This window comes from Corvus kubaryi, unplaced genomic scaffold (assembly GCF_017639235.1).
Source record: "Corvus kubaryi isolate FWS band 111438036 unplaced genomic scaffold, C.kubaryi_AGA036_p1.0 74, whole genome shotgun sequence".
Classification (NCBI taxonomy): Eukaryota; Metazoa; Chordata; class Aves; order Passeriformes; family Corvidae; genus Corvus; species Corvus kubaryi.
This window is the reverse complement of record NW_024582061.1, coordinates 321,444-342,426: the sequence shown is the minus strand read 5'-3', so window position 1 is coordinate 342,426 and position 20,983 is coordinate 321,444. Positions and strand designations below refer to the sequence as shown.

At 40.0% G+C, this 20,983-nt stretch overlaps 1 protein-coding gene across 1 annotated transcript in view; it reads right to left on the bottom strand.

Moving 5' to 3' along the window:
- Positions 1-231: 231 nt before the first annotated feature.
- ARHGAP8 (Rho GTPase activating protein 8) overlaps positions 232-20,983 on the bottom strand; it is a 57,612-nt gene continuing 36,860 nt past the window's right edge. The window contains 4 exon segments of the mRNA XM_042051136.1: positions 232-765; positions 7,543-7,646; positions 10,559-10,687; positions 11,843-11,917. Coding sequence (XP_041907070.1) covers positions 568-765; positions 7,543-7,646; positions 10,559-10,687; positions 11,843-11,917 — 506 coding nt within the window. The 3' untranslated portion in view covers positions 232-567.

Genomic DNA, 20,983 nt, shown 5'->3' with positions numbered 1-20,983 from the left:
GAATTGTGCAGCAAGATTGATTGATTTAATTATTTTACAAACTCTTTTATAGACTTTTTTCTTCATAGCCTAATTGGACAAAGGATCAGCCACCCCTTGGGGGTGATTAGCTAAAATCCTAAAACATCCATTGTCAAAATATTTTTCTACTATACCATAAACAAGACTTTCCAAGGTTGCAGGTGGCTTGGTTGTTTACATACTCTGCTACCTCTTCTGCGTGAGAGAAAAGTCTCTCACGGACTTAGAAAATAGCAAGAAAATCCTTGCTAGCAGCATTTTTGTATCTACAGGGTTTTTTAACATATCAATTTTTGTCAGCTGCTGAAGTTTAGCAAGTGGATTCACTTTGATCTATTTGTCTTTGAATGTTCACGTTGATATTCTCCCCATGTGATGGGAATATATGTAACACCGGTCTTCTCCCAATATCTTTGGTATTTGGAAAGATACAGAAACTTTACTCCATGTTGAAATTTTTTTGCACAGGAGAGCCCTAAATACAGAGGTCTCATCCAAGAGACCTTTCCCTCAGGCAGCCTTATTCCATTTTCCCTTCTGAGAGCATTAAGGCAAGATCTCACCAGGCACTGTTCGGGAATTGAATATATTCATGTAGAAACCTATCAGCAGTTCAGTGAAGAGATTCACGGGTACGAGAGCGCTCAGGGAGGTGGTTCCTTTCAATGGCCAGATCAAATTCAAACCAAAGACACAGGCCAGGCTGGATGCTGTCATTCTGTTATGGATGCTCTCCTGTGAAACCTGGCAAAACATAAACATGAATAGGTATATGCAGACAGGAGACAAGAGACAAAACATGATCCTATATGGAAGAGGAACCAAAAAGAGGAGCAGACCCTGGCCATGCGTACATCATTGGTTTCTTACCCTCAGGGCTGACAAGGCAGCCCAGAGCAATGAGGGCACTGGAGGCTGTGTCCTTTGAGTATAACACAAGGTCAAGCAAAAAGGCTGAATTTTTTCCTTGTGCTAGAAAATTAATTGTTTTCAATCTTTCTATCATAGAATCTATTGTTATCTCTGCTGGGGTGGGGAAAAACAGCATAAAGGAATTTAATCTGCTTCAGATGACATCAGCTCAAACAAGAGGACTTCATACCATAGCAATGTAGCAAAAACTAAGCTAGTGCCAAAATAACTGATGAGGGAAAATGATAAGAACAAGGAGCACTCTGTTAACAAGGAGACACAGAACTAGGTATTACCCTGAAGGTAGCTGGACAATGAAATGGTGTTTGTTTACTAAGAAATATGACAAGGCTGGGGGCTGCTTTCTGGCCCTTGGTGGCTTATACAGGCTGCATTTACTCTGTAATATTGTACACTGGGGATCATGGACAAATTATGTTTTGGTGGTTCTTTCAGTGGAAAGTCTCTAAAATATCATGAGAGCTACAGCCCATCACACTGTATTTTCTATAGCACGAGGAAGAGCTATACCCTAAGAAAGGTACCTGTGCCGGTTCGGGCAAATTTGGAGGAAAATATCCTCTGATAGAAAGCAGGTTACAACCACCCCACCCCCCACCAGGTTCAGGAAAAAAATAAATTTTCCTCAAAGGAAAGTGAAAGAGATAAAAACTATTTATTTAACAAACACACAGGAAAAGGATAATGATGCTAAATAATAAAATCTCTCTCTCTGCTGAGAGAAACCTGGGAAAATTTCAGAGTCCTTCTGTAGTCTCTCTCTCCCCCTCCTTGTCACTGGGACGGGGTGGTGGGCCCACCTCCAGGGCCAAGGCCTTGGTGGAAAGTCCTCCCAATGTATTCTGATGTTGAAACCATCCAGCAGAGAAGAAGGGAAAAATCGGAGCCCCAGGAAAACAAAGTTCAACTTTCTGGAGGAAAAGGAGCTGAAAACCTGGCCAAAAGCTGGCTGGAAAGAAAGCAAGCCAGGGTGCTTCCCCCCACTGCCTCCGCTGCTGTTAGCAGCAAGAGGAATCTGTATCTCTGTGTCCTTGGAACATGAAAACAAACTGCAAAACTGCTTTGAAAGTTTTGGTCGGGTTTTTTCTCTTCTCAGGCTCAGTTTAAAGGCATAGAAAGGCACAAAATTAATTTCTGGGCATAGAACAGCAGTATGGGATACACATCATAAAGTCATCCCAAGACAGTACCTTAAGTGTACATAGGGCAGGTAGTCTGGAATGGCACAAAGAGCATGTGGTATAGTACTGGAGGACAGTGGAGGCTGGAAGGAGCCAAACCTGCTGCAGTTGTATTCACCTAGTTTTTGGGGCTCCTGACACCTTCCACCCACAAGTTGTATACAGGAGCTTCTTCAAGCACTACTTGAAATACACACATCTTAATCCAGATGTTGCTTTGGAAGGCCTATATTTCAGCTCAAAGCAGTACCACTGTGACTTGCTATAGAGCTAGATTTAATTTTTTCTCGTCACGTTAACTATTTCAAAGAATTTTCCCAACTCCAAGATTATACCATGTCTCCCCACCTGCAACCACTCTATAAACATTTCAAGGAGACAGTCAACATTGAAATGATCAACAAAAATACCCACAACATGTCCTCTTAGAGAAAATCCTGAAGATAAAATGAAACAGTGATTTTATCAACTGAGGCAGAGCTTCACTAAGCCTTATCTGTGAGTCATTAATGGGGATGACATAGGAGCTCAAGAGAGACATGGCAATGTTGCTTCATTCCAAAATACATAGCAATCCCTTCCTTAGTAGACGCAAGAAAAAGTGTGCAACTGAACTCTACACAATAATCTTCACCGGCTCACCAAAAGCTGCAAGCAGGGAAACCTTGCCACACTACTGGTACTGACTTTACCTCTTTCCAAAGAAATCAGGCTTCCTACCGTTTCAACCCCCTCACTACTCTCAGTGCCAGATTTCTTTCTCAAAGGTTATGAACATATCGACTCCATCTACACCACCACAAGCAGCTGATGTGTTCTTCCAGCACTAGATCCTGTAAGGATAGCATGCAGCTAGCCAACCTCTTCATGGGCTACCCCTCTGAATAACTGCAACCCAAAGCTACATTCTACCTAAGAAATACAAAAGGCACATTCAGCATTTGGAATTAACTCCCTTGACTCCTTCTTTGATTCCATCACAAAGTTAGTAACCATCATCTCTGTTTCAATTGAAAATACATGCTCTGTCAATTTGATGAGCTGAATTTTCCAGAGACCTAGATCATATCCTTGAAGCAATCATCTGAACATCATAGGAAAGGATCACTACAAAGAATCACACAGCTTCACTTTGTTAGGTTTTTTCCCCCTTTCACTGAAACATATATAGAAAAACTATTAAGTAATGACAGCCTATATTGTAAGGAAGTAATTTATAGAGATAAAACTTGTATATTGCAAAAATCATCATTGGGAACAAACACTGAAGTTTTGGTTCCACATCACCAAATGCAAAACATGTATGTTCACTATCCCAGAATAATATCCAGCTCCTCCTAGAAAATTATGATGATTTTTGATACCACATACTTTCATCCTAGCACACTCATGGATTCATTTGGTGGCTGGACACAAGTGGTGTCCTCAGGGCTCAGTATTGAGGAAGGTCCTGTTTAATATCTTTACTGATGATCTGGATGAGGGGGTTAAATGCACACCCAGTCAGTTTACAGAAGACACTGAACTGGGCAGGAATGTTGATCTGCTGCAGGGCAGGAAAGCTCTGCAGAGGGATGGGCTGAGGACAGTGGTCTGAGGTTCAACAAGACCAAGTGCTGGGCCCTGCCCTTGCATCAGACCAACCCCCTGCAGCTCCAGGCTGGGGAAGAGGGGCTGGAAATCTGGGAAAAGGAGGTAGCTGGATATGAGTCCAGGTATGCCCAGGTGGGCAAGAGGCCAATGGCACCTGGGCTGTCCTAGCCATGGTGTGGCCACAGGACCAGGAAGTAACTGTCCCCCTGTGCTTGCATTGCTGAGGCCACACCTTGAGTCCCAAGGGCAGTTCTGGGCCCTCATGACAAGAAAGACATTGAGTGGCTGGAGGGTGTCCAGAGAAGAGAATGGTGCTGGGGAAGGCCCTGGAGTACCAGAAGCAGTTGAGGGAGCTGCAGGGGCTCAGTCTGGAGAAAAGGAGGCTCAAGGGGGCCCTTCTCACTCTCTACAACTCCCTGACAGGAAGGTGTAGCCAGCTGGGGGTTTGCTTCTTCTGCCATGTCTCAAGCAAAAGGACTAGAAGAAGTGGCCTCAATTTGTGCCAGTTAGAAAATAATTTTTCACTGAAAGAGTGACAGTGGTCAGACACTGGGATAAGTTGCCCAGGGGGGTGGTGGAGTCACCATATCTGAAAGCGTTCCAGAGGTGTCTGGATGTGGCACTTGGGACATGGTTTAGGGGTGATTATGGTGATGCTGTGTTGATGGTGGGACTCGATCCTGAAGGTCTCTTCCAACCTTGATGATCCCATGATTCATGGATACCACAGGAGTAAAGCAGTCATTACACTACCTAATGAACTTAAACTGTGAAATACAGAGGGTAGAAACAGCCCTATTAGGTTTTAAAAATATAACAACATCACCATCTCTTTGGTTGCTCAATTACAATGCTCAAAGGAACTCTGCAAAACACTTTCAACAGAAAATTACTAGATATTAAAACACCCCCACAAACTGACTGAAATTTAAGTTTCTACCACCCACTGTCAGCTACTTTGCAGATGTGCCAACTGCTTCTATCTGCTCCATGAGTCATCTAATCCTTCCCAACATGCCCCATCATCTCCAGCCACCCTCAAGCTTTATTGAAGGTAATTACACTTTTCAGTTGGACAAGTGGTTGAGACAAAACATTAATTCAGAGCAATTTTTTCCAGCTTGAACTTGGTTTTAAATTTGCTCCTCTGGTTGCAGATCTGAAGCACAGCTCATGGGTCCCAAACCTTGTCCATTTTCTAGTTGGTCCAGGTTTGACAATTTGAATTTGGCGAGTTTTTGCAATGGTTCTTTCAGGAAAGTCATCCACTCTTCCCCCACATGAGGCATGACTGCAGGGACAGAAGTCAGCAGCAGGTAGGAAAAATGTAAGACTCTACAGACTCTCCTGCTTCTTTAGCCTGAGACTGTCATGGAAAAATACAATTACAGCATTCTTCTAAACGGTTTCTGGCTTCAGAACTGGGTATCTGTAGCCCTCAGAGCGCTTTGCCAAGAATTCTTCTTTGCAAGGAGACTTCTCTGAGCCCTTTAAGTTTGCATGTGCATTCATAAATCCACTCCACTGCCAGTGCAATGCAGGGCCTGTGCAACACAAGCACTAGTGCACACTCATCTCTCCTGCAATCAGCTGAGCAAGCACAGACATGTTTCACAGGCATTATTCAGGGACTAGCTTGTGAAAACTGGTCTGTCTTTGCCCTCTTGCTCCTGGTTGCCCATTTCTGCCAATGGACCTCAGTCCACTGCAGCTTCAAGAAGACCCTGCAAATCCTTCTCTAGCAGCCAGGTGGACTGCAAAGTAGAGATGGGATGGTTTATACCTTTCACCACTGGGCTCATTACTGGCAAAATCACTACTAATCTAAAGTTAAAGAACTTGGACCTATTTTTTAAATTCAAGTCTGTTACTTCTGTACAAGTTGTCCTGTCTTGCTGTAGCACTCTTGGATTACACTGTTTCATTAAGCAAGAGGGTTGAGACTGCAGAGAAAATAGGGATATTTTTTTCTTCTTTCACAAGCCTGTATCAAACTTGGAGTGTTCAAAACCTGTATCTAGTGATTATATTTCATCCCACTTTATGAAATTGCTACAAGTACCTTTTGCACCACCCAAGACTCAGCTCATGGAAGAATTAAATTGCCCCTTACATGTAAGGCAGAAGGTTGTGCTTGCAGATAAAAACTGGGATTATTGTTAAAGTATGAATTGTGGAAGCTTGTGGAGCACACCAGTCTGCAGTGAATAGAAATCTCTAGCTCTGAGAAAGTTTCATGTCCCCCTGACCCTTCCAAATGCAAATATACCCTGAGACATTAAGGAAGAAAACCCATAGATCAGCAAAAATTGCAGATCTGAGCACTAGTATCACTTGATGCTGTGCTTGACATAACAAGGCCTACTTAAAAATAATGCTATATTCTATCGCCCAATTACAGAAAATATTGTGTGGTACTTTTGCACACCTCCTTAACATATCAAGAGCTCAGCTCTGAAGAAGTGCATTAAGATGATGCATCTACTACTGGAACAAAGTAGTAGATTCATAACTTACGCGATTCATAACACTGAGGAGCTATATCAGTTGCTAAAATAATAGCAAATGACATGAGGACTTCCTTAATAGCTTTAGAGTTCAGCTAGACAACAGTAAATGAAAACGTGAGTGTTACAGCAACTGCTGGTTATAGTGATGTGTTTATCCAATAATCTTGCTTTTTGCTAGTATTTTGATGGAAAAAGGGATTAAATACACTTGTTTCTGAAATACACTGTTGGCTAGAATATGACAAACATGACTGTAGCTCAAGAAGAGCTACTGAGGGCCAATTACCTCACTGGTGAAAATCAGTATCATTCCCTAGACATGATTGCTGCGGTGGGCTCTTAGGGCTTTTGAAGGCCAGACCATTTGCTTTAGGTGTCACCTACACCACGACCCTTCATTTCAGGCACCTACGTTTGAAAACTGCAGTCTGAAAAAGGCGATGCATTGCATAAGGTAGAAGGAAGGGAAATGTGAAGCCCTGTGACTGTCTTTTTCTGCACAGCCAAACTATGCCACAAGGCTGAATGTAGAACTATTCAACAGCTGATGTTCCCAAAACCCTCAGACTCGTGGGTTTTCCAGAAATGGGTTAAAAGAGATCAGCAAATCAAAAAGTAGGACAGAAGACATGTGATTAAATTTATCCTGAAACATTAAAAAATCCTTGCAAAATCCTTGCATTCTAAGTTTTTCATTTAACACTAGTAATGAATGGCTATTTTAAACAGGAAAATGCTATTTTAAAGATTTAATACAAAATATTTTTCTGATGGTTGTTCTAAAGCTTATTAATATTTATATAATTTTCTAAAATAACACTAATTTATTTGGTGTTCTAGTTGCCCAAGATCTATACTTCAGGGAAAACAGGTGATTTCACCTATGTTTTCTCCAGCACCTAAAATTACACAACCACTATTTTCATGCTTTTTTCACACCAAAATAGGGAAAAAAACCCACAAAACTAAATAAAAAACAACATACATTGTGAATGTGGAGTGAAGGAACAGGACTTGTAAATATACCAGTGCCAGCACAGTTCATTTAAATGTGCACAGTAGTTTTCATGACATCTAAAGAATTTCATGGTGGCCAGACTATGGCCAGACTATGGCTTATCACTGACTCGTATCAAAGCTGGAGGGTTCTGTACCCCAAGTTCAGTCTACTAACAAGTACTGTACAACCACCTCACCAGACAATTTAAACTATTCAGTTTTCCCTTCTATGGAGATGTTAAAGTTTGAATTTACAGGAGCAGATTTAGAAATAAAATTATTTTGAGAATTTTGCCCATACTCACCATATGGAGAAAGCATAGCAGGTATTTCAGAACAACATTATTGTGTTCAGGAAGTCCTTGAATGATTTGTTTGCATCTGGTGGCTCGTAAACAGCTCTCCACACCTGCAATGTCAAAGTCATTCTTAACTCTGAAGCACCACAATATTACCAAGAAATAACACCTTATTTATATCTGCTGGAATTACTTTATATCCATCTGAAAGACTGACCACAAAATTCAGCTCTACTAACCACGACCACAGTGACAGTGAGGGTTATTCCTTTGAATGCCTCTGTCACATTTTGTATTATTATGTATCTGGCTAAGACTAATGTCTAGAGTATTTTCTCAATGCAGCAAAACAGCCAAAATATTTTTTTTCACCAGAAGACTTTCAAAGGTCTTGATTTGAATCTCATTATCTCTCCATGCACTGAATTGAGACATCTACTTTTTATTGTCTGGTTTTATTCTTGCTGAGACATAGTCCTGCTCAAAGTGCTATTTTGGTAATCTACTAACTGAAAAAGAAACACTTTTGTCACTCTGCAGGAAATTCTTTTGTCATGGCAAAGAATTTATGAGATGGCCATCTGAGTGGCTGAGAATTTTCTAGAGATGAACCTAAGCAGGTTCATTTCTACAGATAGGCAAAACCAGATCTGGACCCCAAATTTCTTGCATCATCTAGACAGTCCAGGTGAGAATTACACTGACATTCATATTTCAAATACTGTATCAAGTGACTCTTTTTTTTTTCCCCCCGGGATACTGTAATTATTTTAGTACTGTAAATTTAACACCAAATTGGAGGAAGATCTGATGATGCTAATCATGCCAAACCTAAAGCAGCCCACTTTTTCTGCATCTGTTGCATTTCTCTCTCTCTCCCTGGGAGTTCTGCACATGGATGTGTGTGTATGTGCAAAATTTCAGCATGTTAACTGTTCTTAAAGCACTGAACTAAATGCATGAAGCTTTACTGCGATAAACTGTGGTGACATTTTTCCCACTGCAAAACTATCAGTTATAAAACACACTAGTCTGTGTCCCAAGAAGTTTTTTGGTCAGCCTTCTGCGGAATAAATAACGCAGGAAGTGTAGCAATCCTGGGTAAGAGAAATCTTGCTTGCAGTTTTCATGACCAAAGGTCATGAAACTTTTATAAATTTTTTATGTTTATAAGCTTTTAATGTAAGTTTATAAACATTTAGTAAGTTTATTATATTTATCACATTTATAACGTTATTTTATTTATAAGTTTATGAGCTTATAATATTTTATGCTTATATATTTATACATACTCTATATATATATACTTAAATATTTCTATACTTAAACTTATAATCTTTTTATAAACTTCAAGGTTTTATTAATTTTTAAGTCTGTCACTCAGCTCATTTATTTCACAGCTCCCACCAATAACACTTAAAAAAATTCAAGTAAGACAGTAAATAGAAAAGTTTCACTATCATTTCAGACTGCTGTAAAGCAGAAGAAGTACTGTATTTCTGGGTTTTCAGGTTAAGATATGTAATAGATGCATAACACACACACACACACACACACACACACACTCTTCCAGAAGACAGAACGAGAATTTTCAAATCATCCCAAGACAGCTGTCTGTGATTACACCTCTTCAAATCTTCCTTCTGCACTTTATTCACAGAGAAGGTACCTTTGCTGTGGTCCAGCTTGGCTTTCAAGCTTAAGATCTTTGAAAACTGGAATATCACCACAGCATCAGTAAAAGACAGCAGACATCACACTGCATGCACACAAGAAAGCCCAAGGAGTAATCCTTTTAAACTCTACTTTCCAAAATATTTTGTCAAAATTGAAAACACAAGTAAACAACAGTAACATGGGATGAATGTGTCACAGGCACTTTGCCAAGCAAAACCTTCCACTGTTCCTAGACAATGCACTGCCCTCAGATTATTTTCAGACTTGTGCACATTTTTTACTCTCTCACAAAGTAAAAATATCACACTCAGAAAGTCAGGACAAGATTAATTCAGTAAAAATTAGCATTTATACATTCATTTTCCAAATTTCCCCTATTCTTTCTAGTTCTGAACGACTATTCTTAGTCCCTCAATTTCTACCACCTTCCTGTGAACAGACCTATTCTTCAGAATGCCCTGAGATATTGTGTGAACAGATGAATCCTTCATTTGGAAAATGCATGCTCGTGACTGGAGGCCCCCTGGGTTCCCTGCTAGCTTGGCTATAGCCTGGATGGCAAAATCTCATTCTCCGTATGTAGGTGCTAACTCCCAGATATTCTGGGATCTCAGGTGTTCCAGCCCCAGGCATTAAAGGGCATTATAAATTCCTACTCCCTGACAAAGGCTACATAATTAAAGTTTTATAATTCATAGATTTAGATCCTTTATTCCCCAGGATGTTTTCCTATGGAATAGTTGCAATGAAAAAATCAAACTAACCCAAACAAATAAAAAAAAAAAAAACCACCAAAAAAAAACCCCAAAACAAAAACAAAACAGAAATAACAACAACCAAAAAAAAAAAAAAAAAACAAAAAAACAAAAAACAAAAAACCCACCACCCCAAGAAAACCCCCTAAAAACAAATCCCAAGAAACATATAAATATCTATAACCATATAAATATCATATAACCATCTAACTTTTGTTTCGACAATTCTTCTGCTGAAACTAAAGCTGCTTTGATGCAACTTGTATCACTGAGACTCACTCATTGGTGGGCCATATCATACAAATGGAGCCCTGACCATGAGAGGTCTGATCCAATTGTTAACAATACAGTAGAATATATAATAAACCAGTGAACTTTGTAAAAAGCAAAGAGGGCCTTGGCAACCCTGACTACAATGCTCTGGTACAGATGATAAGGATGAGGCTGTCCATCCATGGCTGCAGCAAAGTATTAATAATATTGTAAATCCACAACTGCCCCTTGCTTAGCAAACAAACAGCTATGATTTTGAATTAGCCAGGTCCGGTTCAACCTGCTGTATAAATTTTTCCAAACATATATATACTCACTAGTGATTCCAAGGACATGATCGTAACAGTCAAATGTTAGCAATGGCTGAGGCAGCTCCCTGAGGAAAGTCTTCAGGATAACTGCAGGAATATGGATATCATGATAATTATCAAAATTCACAGACTTGCCTAAAAGGAGAAGAAGAAGCAAAAAGGGTGTTCAATGATATGTTTTTCTTTAACCTACTCCCTGAAAACTGTTTCTCACAACATTTTGAACAGAAAATCACTTGGCTTTCTGCTGCTGGTAACTCCTGATATTTTATTTTTTCATTTATCATTTGCATAGAGCATTATGAATTTTGATAAAAGAGGTTCTCCCCATAAAGGCAGTTCAAAAATGACTTCACAGGGAAGTCAGTGACTTTCAAAATTACTTCACTACATTTCATAAATTATTAGGTAAAATTATATTTCTTTGCCATAACCAGAGGCAAGATGACATAGGGACTTTTTAACTACAGTAAAGTGCATAAACTCAATACAAATTTTTGTGAGGGATTGGTTACGTGAAAAGGGACATATAGATTCGGGATATACAGATTCTTTGCAGCTTACTGATCTGAGAGGCTGACTACGTGAGAACGGGCACATAGACCCTTGCAGCTAGCTGAGCAAGATCTCATAAGACAATGCACCACACATCCTGTGTAACAACTGAAGTTACAGAATATTACATGTATCTTGCTCAGTAACTGAACCACCATTGAGTCTTACTGCTGAACTATGGGTTTATTTGCAGAGCCAGCAAGGTTAGGTTTTGGCAGTATAACAATAGACATCTGTGGTTAGAAGGCCAGGGAAAAAAGCAGAACTGCTGACCACAAAAGGGGAACTAAGGAGGGGTTTAGGATCAGCTTAGTCGACGTGAACCACTTAGAATGTGCCGTTATGAATATGCATAAAGCCTATTATTGTTAGTATATAAGGAGTTCTGGTACAATCAGTAAATCGGATTCCTGCTGATCACTCATATTGAGCGTCTGGGTTTCCCCTCTATTGCGACAAATTTTTATGAAAAAATATACAATTTTGGACTCAAACTTCATTAGCTGTTACAGATTTTTTACAGCTCTGGTGTGACATCAAGAGATGACTTGCTATTCAGTAAGCATTAAGTGCCTGTTGCTGTCTCTCAGTTTTCTGTACTAGTGCACTTATTATTTTATGTTACAAATGGCTTTGATTACTTAGTTGCAAGAAATTGCATTTCTGCTTCACTAACAAAACCAGGATGAACAAAGCCTTCACATTACTACTGGCAATGAAATTATGACCGCTTACCCAGATTGTAGAGTTTCTGCACATCTTTGATAGTCTGGATGCTGGCTGACCTCCTGAAGAGGTCTACTTGTAGTCCTGAAAAATAATTTTTAAATTAAACAACTATAAAACAAATTTAAAAACCCCAACTGTTTTAAGGCATTTTTGTGCCGACCATTACTCCTTCTACTTCTCTGGAAGTTATTGGGACTCAACACTCTTGCCTGTCAGTGGTATTTTGAAATACCTGATTCTAGTCTTGAGGCAGTTCTGAATTATTTATCATTAACCTCCTGAAAGATGTCTATCTAACATTGGGGACTAACTGAAATCTGACTTCATCTAGAGAAGAAAAGTGTTGACAAAGGATCTGACTTGGACTTCAGCTTTCAAGGTAAGTTAGTTATCTGAATTATTATGCAAAACAGGGTGGGGGCAAGAACTACTGCTTTTCTTGAGACTTGTGGTACTTCTTGCTTTTTGAGTTTGGTAAAACTCTCATTTCCCTCTCTCTTTCCTTCTTTCCAGTTTGTGCTGTTCCTCACATCCAGCACATAATGTAATTTCACTCACATGTTGTCTGCTTCCTGCTGGAAGCAGAGTAATTAAAATATTAGCTTGTGCTGGTGTGACAAAACATAAAATTGCAGTTTTGAGAGGTTGGCAGACTAACCATGGCCTTGGAGGCACTACTGTATGTTTCTATATGAGTGAGGAAGACCAGATTGACTTTCTTATTTTTTCATGCAGGTAAGTAGCCAGACTGAAACATTTGAGTATTTCAACTAAAGTACATGTGGGTTTGTTTCCATGATCAAGAATCTCTACTGTGTTCTAGAAAAATTGAGTCATACATTAAGGAAGGATACTCAATCATTCTTGCAAATTCACCCAGGTTGCAGATGTATTTCATACACAAAAAATCAGTAAATAGTAATGAATTCCTATTGAACTCACCATCTAGTATTGTTCACATGAATTTAGGTCAGTATACTAAAAGAACTGATAACTACCACTGAAGTACATTTTCATAGACAAGTTTCAGGGACTTTTGGCAAGGACCTCAAGTTCTACTTGAAAGTGCTCCACTGACTAGATTTAGAGGTTTGGCTGGAGTTCAGCTGAATACAGCTCCTAGTTACTTCCCAGGAATATATGCCCTTGCCTGTTGAATTGAATAGTAAAATTTTAGCCCATGCACTCAGTTCTGGAAGGAGTATGACATCTTAAACTACCATATCTAAGCTTCTTAACATGCGTGGTTACTAAAGGAACTAAGTAACTATGATATATTTGACTCCTGGCTTTACTCTCCATCAGTTTGTGTTTCACTTAAATAAAGTTACAGCAAATAACATCACTGTAGTAAAACTGTTCCATTTGATTTATATTACAACCTGTCGAAAGACATGGTTTTGGAAGTGGCAGCTGGGAACTGCTAGCTCATGAAGGCACTGTCCTCAGCAATCGTTTCCAGAGAATTTGTGAAATTTTACGCTGGCTGTCAGTGGACTAGAGGTGTTCTGTACAAACAACTCTTTCAGAAAACGGATATCCAGAAACACTTCCAATTTGGTTTGCTGGGTTAATAATTAATGTTTTTATCTGATGTGAATCTTGCTGTAAGGACTACAATGTAATAAATATCAATTATTAACAGGTTTATGCCTTTATTGGCTAAGCTTTCAAGAGTCTTATTAAAGACATTTATGTGTAGCACAGACAATAGCTGTACTTGTCTGGCCCTGCATCCCATTAATGTTACTATAATGGCATGTAACACTAAGCTCTTGCTGGTTATGTTTTTGGAGAGGAAAAAGCAACTTTTATCTTCATCTGCAAAAAGCTGGGATGCAGGCAATATCTGTGCTTCTTCCAGAACTCACTTACCAGGCCAGGTGAAACTGAATCAATACACTGCAATTTGTTTGATCACAGGTGGCGACAAGCCAACTACCAAAGTAAATATACCCAGTGCTTTTTACAACTGTAGGCAACCCAGCCAAATGACAGGACACATAGTTAAGTGCAGGTTAGTGCAATTCTTAGGGAAAAGAAAAAGTCATGCTCTTCTATAGTAAATGAACCGCAACAGCAAGTCACATCTTTTTTTTTTATTTTTTGCATATAAGATGCTCAGACCAGAAAATAAGAAATTAGAGTAATTCTTAAATCAATCTAGGGTTCTAACTTCATTCTCTGTTAAATAGAAACATGAGTCAACAGCAATTATGCTCTTGATGGTGAAAACAATGAGCCTGGGTACATTGATGAACTGGGATATACATGAACTGAAAAGGACATTTTGCTTTAGAAGTTTGTAAATCTATTAATTGCTCTCAGGGCTTTCTGTATTTAAGCTGGTCAGGGGAAAGCCACCTAAATCCATGATTTGAGAGGTGGCATTTCCCATGTCACACAACCTGAACAGCATTAGCATATGCCCCCTACAAGGGTCTCATACCAAGTGATGGGAAGGAAGAAAGGGACCTGATGGCTCCCATTGGATATTCTACTGTGATGGGTAAGTACACAGGTTTATAAGCCTGGAAATACCTTCTCCAACCCTGACTCTTCCTTTTCAGACACTGGGCAAAAAACAACCCAGATCTTAGAACCATAATTAAGTCAACACAGGTTACACACACCAAAATAAAACTAATCTCTGGGTCTTCCTTTTTGCAGACAAAATGCATGCCAAAGCCACCTGAGTCATAGGATGAGAAAACAAAACTGACTGAAGGTAATCCTGATCATTACAGCTCAAAGCATTCATTTTTGTCCTACCAAGAAATAATTTTGAAGCAGTCTATTTAATTTTTGTTAGCAGTGTTCTTCGATCAAATCCTGTTTACAGCATGACCCCTTTCAGCTGTCTCTGTAAAAAGACTTCTTTTTCTGTGTGTACAAGTTGAGCTGTTTTGCCATGAATAGCATGAATAGCACAGTCCATACGGAATATCCACCCTGGAGTAGCAGTGCCAGAGAACTGCGAGGGGATGAGCAGAGCATGTGATGAGGTAATTCAGCATAAACTGCTCCCTACCCTTCACCAGAAAAATAGATATAGAGATCAATGGACTTTTCCTCCCCTGCACTAAACTCCTCAGATCAAAAAGAGTGAAATTTTATTCTAAATATTAAGTGCTATACAGAAAAATGTAGTATATGACTAGCAAAGAAGCCATCTATATTAAATAAAAAGTGATACTGCAATTGAGAATGCAACTGAGTAATTATTGAAGTGTCAGTAATCATAAAAAAACAGGCAGGCACTTCATTCCACATTGAAATAAGATGGCTTTCACCAGAGTAGACAAAATTTCACAGTGCCATGACACAACTGTGTCACATTCCACATTTATTTACTGTTGCTAAAAATGCTTAGCTCCCCTCCTACTTGCCCCCATTAGTTGTCCCACAGGAAAGACACAGAAAATCAAAACTGATAAATTAAAGCAACACATGCTGTCACATTGCTGGAAACTTGTCAAAGAAAGATGAGAAAATTACATTCTTTTTCTTTCAATCATCCTGGATTTGAGGGTTGCTGGCATCAAAAACCTTTGTTAATTTATCTGCTTTCAGAAGAGAAATGGCAAAGAGTGAGCATCTGAATTCCTTCTGTCCCAAACTGAGTTTGGAAATGTTTCTTACAACTGGGATCCTGCCAAGTCTTACAAAATGTCCATCCTGATTTGGAAGTGGTTTTCATTCCCACTAATACATGTCTAAACCAAGAAATCTTCTTTCAGATTTCCTAATTCTAGTAAGATCTATTTTTTTTAAAATCAGAACTAATTTATTCTAATACAAGGACTGCTGAGTTTATAGCATATTTAATTGTCACTGTAATTTCTTAAATGCCCAAAGTGGCACTAACTTTCCTGTTTAAGACAGACTTGAGATTTTTTTTTTTTAAGCTAGGATAACAGTGCAAGTTTGAGGAGGAGATTGCATATCCTTCCTTTTCCTTACATGTTGCAATTATTAAAGGATCAGGGGCATGGATCATTGATAGAATTATGGGATCTATAGAAAAATTGTACAAGCAATAGGCCTAGAAGCAAAAGGCCTGTGTGTGAGAAACTGCCTGCATGAGAAAGCACTGGTGTGAGTAACAAGCCTGGGAATAAAGAGGGAGTTTGAAACGATGCAGCTGTCCTGATAAGGTGCTAAACAGGGAACAGGAGGGGTAAACACCAAATTCTTTTAATCATAACATGACTATGGAGGCTTGCCAATGTAAGTCCAATTATATAGAAATAGAAATGTGCTGTGGTAAGCTTTAGGCCACTTAGGAGTTAACAAGCTGGTATACTATATAAGTGGTTTTGGATTGCTAATAAACCAGAGTTTGCACTTATCAACCACATTGGTTTTGGACTGCATTCCTCCCCCTGTCGGGATCCTCGGGCTCTCGTCCTTTTACAATTCCAACACTTACATTCTGCACAATGAATACAGAGCAAGCGAGTGGGATGTCTGCAGCCCGTAAAGGTGATTTGCACTGCAAGAAAGTGCACAGCAGAGCAAGAGCAGAGGGCAAGAGAAGAGACAGTCCCAGCCCTACTGAAAAGCTGAGCAGCAGCAGAATCCAAAGTGTGTTTGTGTCCTTGCAGTTTTGAATTGCAGTCTATAGCCTTTGCATGTGTGAATGAATATTCTCAGTTTACACTTGGCATATCTGAGAATAATTTACTTGTAATGCTTGAGCACCAAAAATACAAACTGCTTATTACAAAGTTCATTTTTACTTGATGGCACATGAACCAGTCTTGGAATTTATTTAATCTCCATGAACCCTATGTAAAAACATTCATATGAAAAGAGCCAAGAACTTGGAATATTCAAGTGGCCAATGAGAAGTTTTCCCGGTGTTGCATTTTTAAAAGGTATTCACAAGAAGTGGAGGCCAGGATGCAAAGTTGCAGCAATCCAAACATATTCAGAATGCATAACCATCCATCTCTACCCATTCTGACTACCACCACCATTAAAAAAATGGAACCAGACCTTTCTCCATCAGCAAGATTTGTTGTGATTCATGGAACGGAGGAGGAGGAAAGATTAATCATTGTTTGCCACTGCTTCTTCTACTGAACAGATAAAGGACAGCTTTCCTTGTCACTATAATCATACAATAGGACATGTATTACTTTATCATTAAACTTCTATTACATGGTTATTACCATTTCATTTAGCCATTTGAGCCATCACCCAGGACTCTCCTGTGGTACCACAAGACAACAGAGAACAAAAACTTTATGCTGCAAAGCACTTCCAGTCAAAAATATAGGTGGGGTAAAAAAGACTCAGCCATGGGAGCTACAGTGAGATAATTTTCCTATAGGGACCAGTTTTCTTTTCTGCTTTACAATTCCCCAGTGCAATTCTTTCACTGTGAGTTCATTGTTCCATCATTTCTGAGCTGCTGTTGATCTCACATGAACTTGTTAGTAATCAGTTCTCTATGCAATTTACCTGTAGATGTTTCCTTATATGGCCACTCTATAGAACACAAATGTTATCAAATTTTGGAAATTTTAGCAATAATCACAGCAGGTTACTTTGGTTTTAAATCTTTTAAAGCATGAATAAGCATGTTGTTTATACCTTTGAGGATACTCTCTAAAACATAAAATACATTAATAATAATAATCCTACCTATATATTTCAAAGTTGTATTTTGCATAAAACAAGCACAAATGACAGTGTACTAATGTTTCAAACACGCTTGAGTGACACCCCTGCCCTTTGTAACCTATTTGACATCTTCAAGCAGGTCTGAACAGTGCAGTTTATAAACGTATTGAATCAAATAAAAATTCCCTCAAAAGCTGATGCCTGACCTCCAGATGTTGGGGGGTTTGCAAACAAAATATGGATTTTGTCATGCAGTTTTATCCTCCATAGCATGGCATTACTCATATCACTGGTTACCAAAACGGTCATAAAGGGCAGTCCTTTTACAATCTCACTTTGGCACAGAAGAGATTGTGAGGACATATTAACCAGAGAATGAAAATGACCACCCTGTGGCTAAGTTTGGCTCCTTGGAGAAAAGGCCCTGTGAGTGAAGCATCAGGATCGCCCCAGAAACACTTAGAAACTGTTCTGACAAGAGAGTGGTTATTAAATTAAGCAATGTAATTTCTCAGGGCATAGGTGGTACACACACAAAAAAGCTTTATTTAGTGCAAGTCAAGCCTTGCATTTATAAACCAGAGAGTTTTGAGGCTGTGCATAGAAAAAAAAATGTCCTCTATTTGCTGGTGTTGGGGTTTTAGTTTAGTTTTAGTTGTTTCCTGTTAAAGGAATTTTCTCCCATATGCATGTTGCTAGGGGACAAATAGCTGTACTTAAGAAAGACAAAAAGGGGAGTGGGGCGGGCCTGGCTACTCCTTTGTCTACACCTGGGTGTGGGGTCAGTTCGCTCTCAGCGTCGGGAGAGAGAAGCTGCAAAGAAAGGAGCTGCTGCTTTTTTTTTTTTCGGCCGTTCTTTCTTTCTGCTGGAAACAATGCCGGGACCCCAAAAGCCGCTTTCCCTGCCCTGCTGGAGGCCAGGCTGTGGCCGCCCTGCCCCGCTGCTGCTTCGAGCTTTCACTGCGTTGTAGGCTGTGCTCTCCCTGCCTGCGTGGACCTCCAGGGGATTCCCCTTTTGGATACATCTCGTCTGCCACCCGGGATTTGTGTTTGTGCCTGCCGATCCAGCCTGCCGTCCCAGCCTGCTGTTCCCAAGAGCCCGGGATCGGCTGCCCAGGGGTTTGTGAAGCCTTTGTTCCATCCCTCCCCGGGATCCCAGGGCACCGGTGCCGCGTGCTCCCCGAGCTCGCTCCAGAGCGCCCCCTGCAGCCGCGGGGGAACCATCGCACCTGCCCTGCTCACCGGGAGCCGCCAGCGCCCCTGCCGGCTGCGAGCGGAACTGCACCCGAGGGGAAAGGGCCTGATAGCCGAGAAGGCTGGCACTGGGTTTGTGTTTGCTGTTACTGCCATAGTCATTGTTGTTTTGTTTGACTGGTTATATATATATATATATATATATATATATAGTAATGAACTGTTATTCCTATTTCCCACATCTTTGCCTAAAGGCCCTTGATTTCAAAATATAATAACTCAGAGGGAAAAGGGGTTATATGTGCCACTTCAAGGGGGGCTTCTGCCTTCCTTAGCAGACACCTGTCTTTCAAAACCGAGACAGCTGGTTACTATGAAGATCAAGTTAGAAATGTGCTGTTAAGTGTGTTTGGCCTGACTAAATTATCACGTGGGTTCGGGATGATACCACACCCTTCTTTCTGAAATTAAGAGCGTGTCTCTGGTTTGGTCCAGAAGATGCTCTGAGGTTTAGTCTTAATGAGCTGATGATTCTTTCAGGTACTCCAAACTCATTTTAGGAAACCAATTCTTCTCTGTGAAGGTTACAAAAACCAAAATCAGGAATTTTAAAATTCAGTATTAAAAACGTTTTTCACTCTAAAGTGGAACTGGAATGAAAGTGGTGAAATGGCTACATTTTATTCCCTTCTTGAAAAAAACAACCTGATAATTACAGATATTAAGAAACTTCAGCTTATTGTATTTATTGTAATACTGTCTGAGGCGTGAGCTATAATAGTTCTTGTTTCTAAAATACAAATAGATGTAGATGAATCTCTGCAAACAGCAAATTCTTTAGTCTCTGTAAAAGTACTGAGGGACTTACTACCTGGATCCAGTGAGAGCCATCTTGCTCACAAAGAGCTATCTAACTATGCAGTCAGATGGATGTAAATGTCTGATAAATGTAAACTGGATCCAAGAAGGGAAATTTTGGCTCATTTGTACAGGTGACAGTGCCTCCACACTGGGAGGAGCTGCTGCAAATAGAGGTGTCTGGAACTGAGGCACAAAATTTAAACGTCAAGGAGGAAGACCATGACCCCATGAAATCTGTCAAAGGGACTGGAATCAGTAAGGTGAAAAAGGTCAGGTGAACTTTAGGGACTAAGAGCTTCCTTAGCCTGGACACACTGCTGCAGGTGCCTAGTCTGAATAGCAGCACAGCTCCTGCAGCAGAGCTGCTCAAGAAATAAGAATCTGAGCAGTGCAGAATGGACTTAAAGGATGCCACAGGATCACTGATATTTCAAGAAATCCTACTCTGTTGATGAAACAGGATTTTGCAGAAGCTTCTGTGATCCTACTCAAAATTGATTTCAAGTACATAGATGTGAAAATGTAGCAATGGAAGACAGAGTGGAACTACTGCACTTTGGGTGAAAACCAAACTCTGTTAACTCTGCAAGGCTGAAAACTATGCCAAAATCAAATGAAACAGGGCAGTGACAGTGAATTTTTGTCACTTCCAGAAGACAAAGCTTTTATTGTGCTTATGGCCATGTCTGGAGTGCAAAGAACACTAGCAGTCACCCTCCCAGGGCTGTCAGCAACCCACAGGGCCAGCACTTGCTGGAGACAGCACAACTGAGATATTCCAGATTTATAGAGAGAGTTAAAATCACAGCAGACAGCAGGTACAACAGATACCTGCACACCTACAATCAAGTGTAAAAAAATGTATGTCTATCACCTACTACTTGCCTTGGCATGGCAGGTACTTGCTTTCAAGCATCAGTTGGCTGAGAATGTCAAAAAACACTCTACCTGATAAGGCATCTCTCTTTAGAAATCTGGTTTGTGGAAATCTCTTTATGATAGGGAATATGACATCTCTGAGCAAACCTGGGCTTGGCTGGAAAATAACAATGTTGACAGAGCCCTGGATCTTCCTTCCTGAGGACACAGGGGGATTGAGAGCTGGGGAAAAATTATATAGTTCAGCTAAGAAGTGTTTTGACGGGACTATGTATCAGTGGCCAGCACTACACCACCACTGACTTCTGAAGATGCATAAAGTAGGACAAGAAGTCTCATCATGTAGGAGTCCATCCCTTATGAGCTGTGCTGTTACTGCACTGAATAGATGAAATTTTAGCCAAAAGTGGACAAGGTTTGGAGAAAACTCAAGGATGATTACTGCTTTCAGAATGACAAACATTTCATCAAGGAGAAATTATGCAGTGATGAAGATGAGCCAACCCTAGGGTTTTTTTAACCATAACCATCATAACTTGCTTTTTTTTCCTCTACGGCACATTGGTGTTGGTGCTTCAGAAA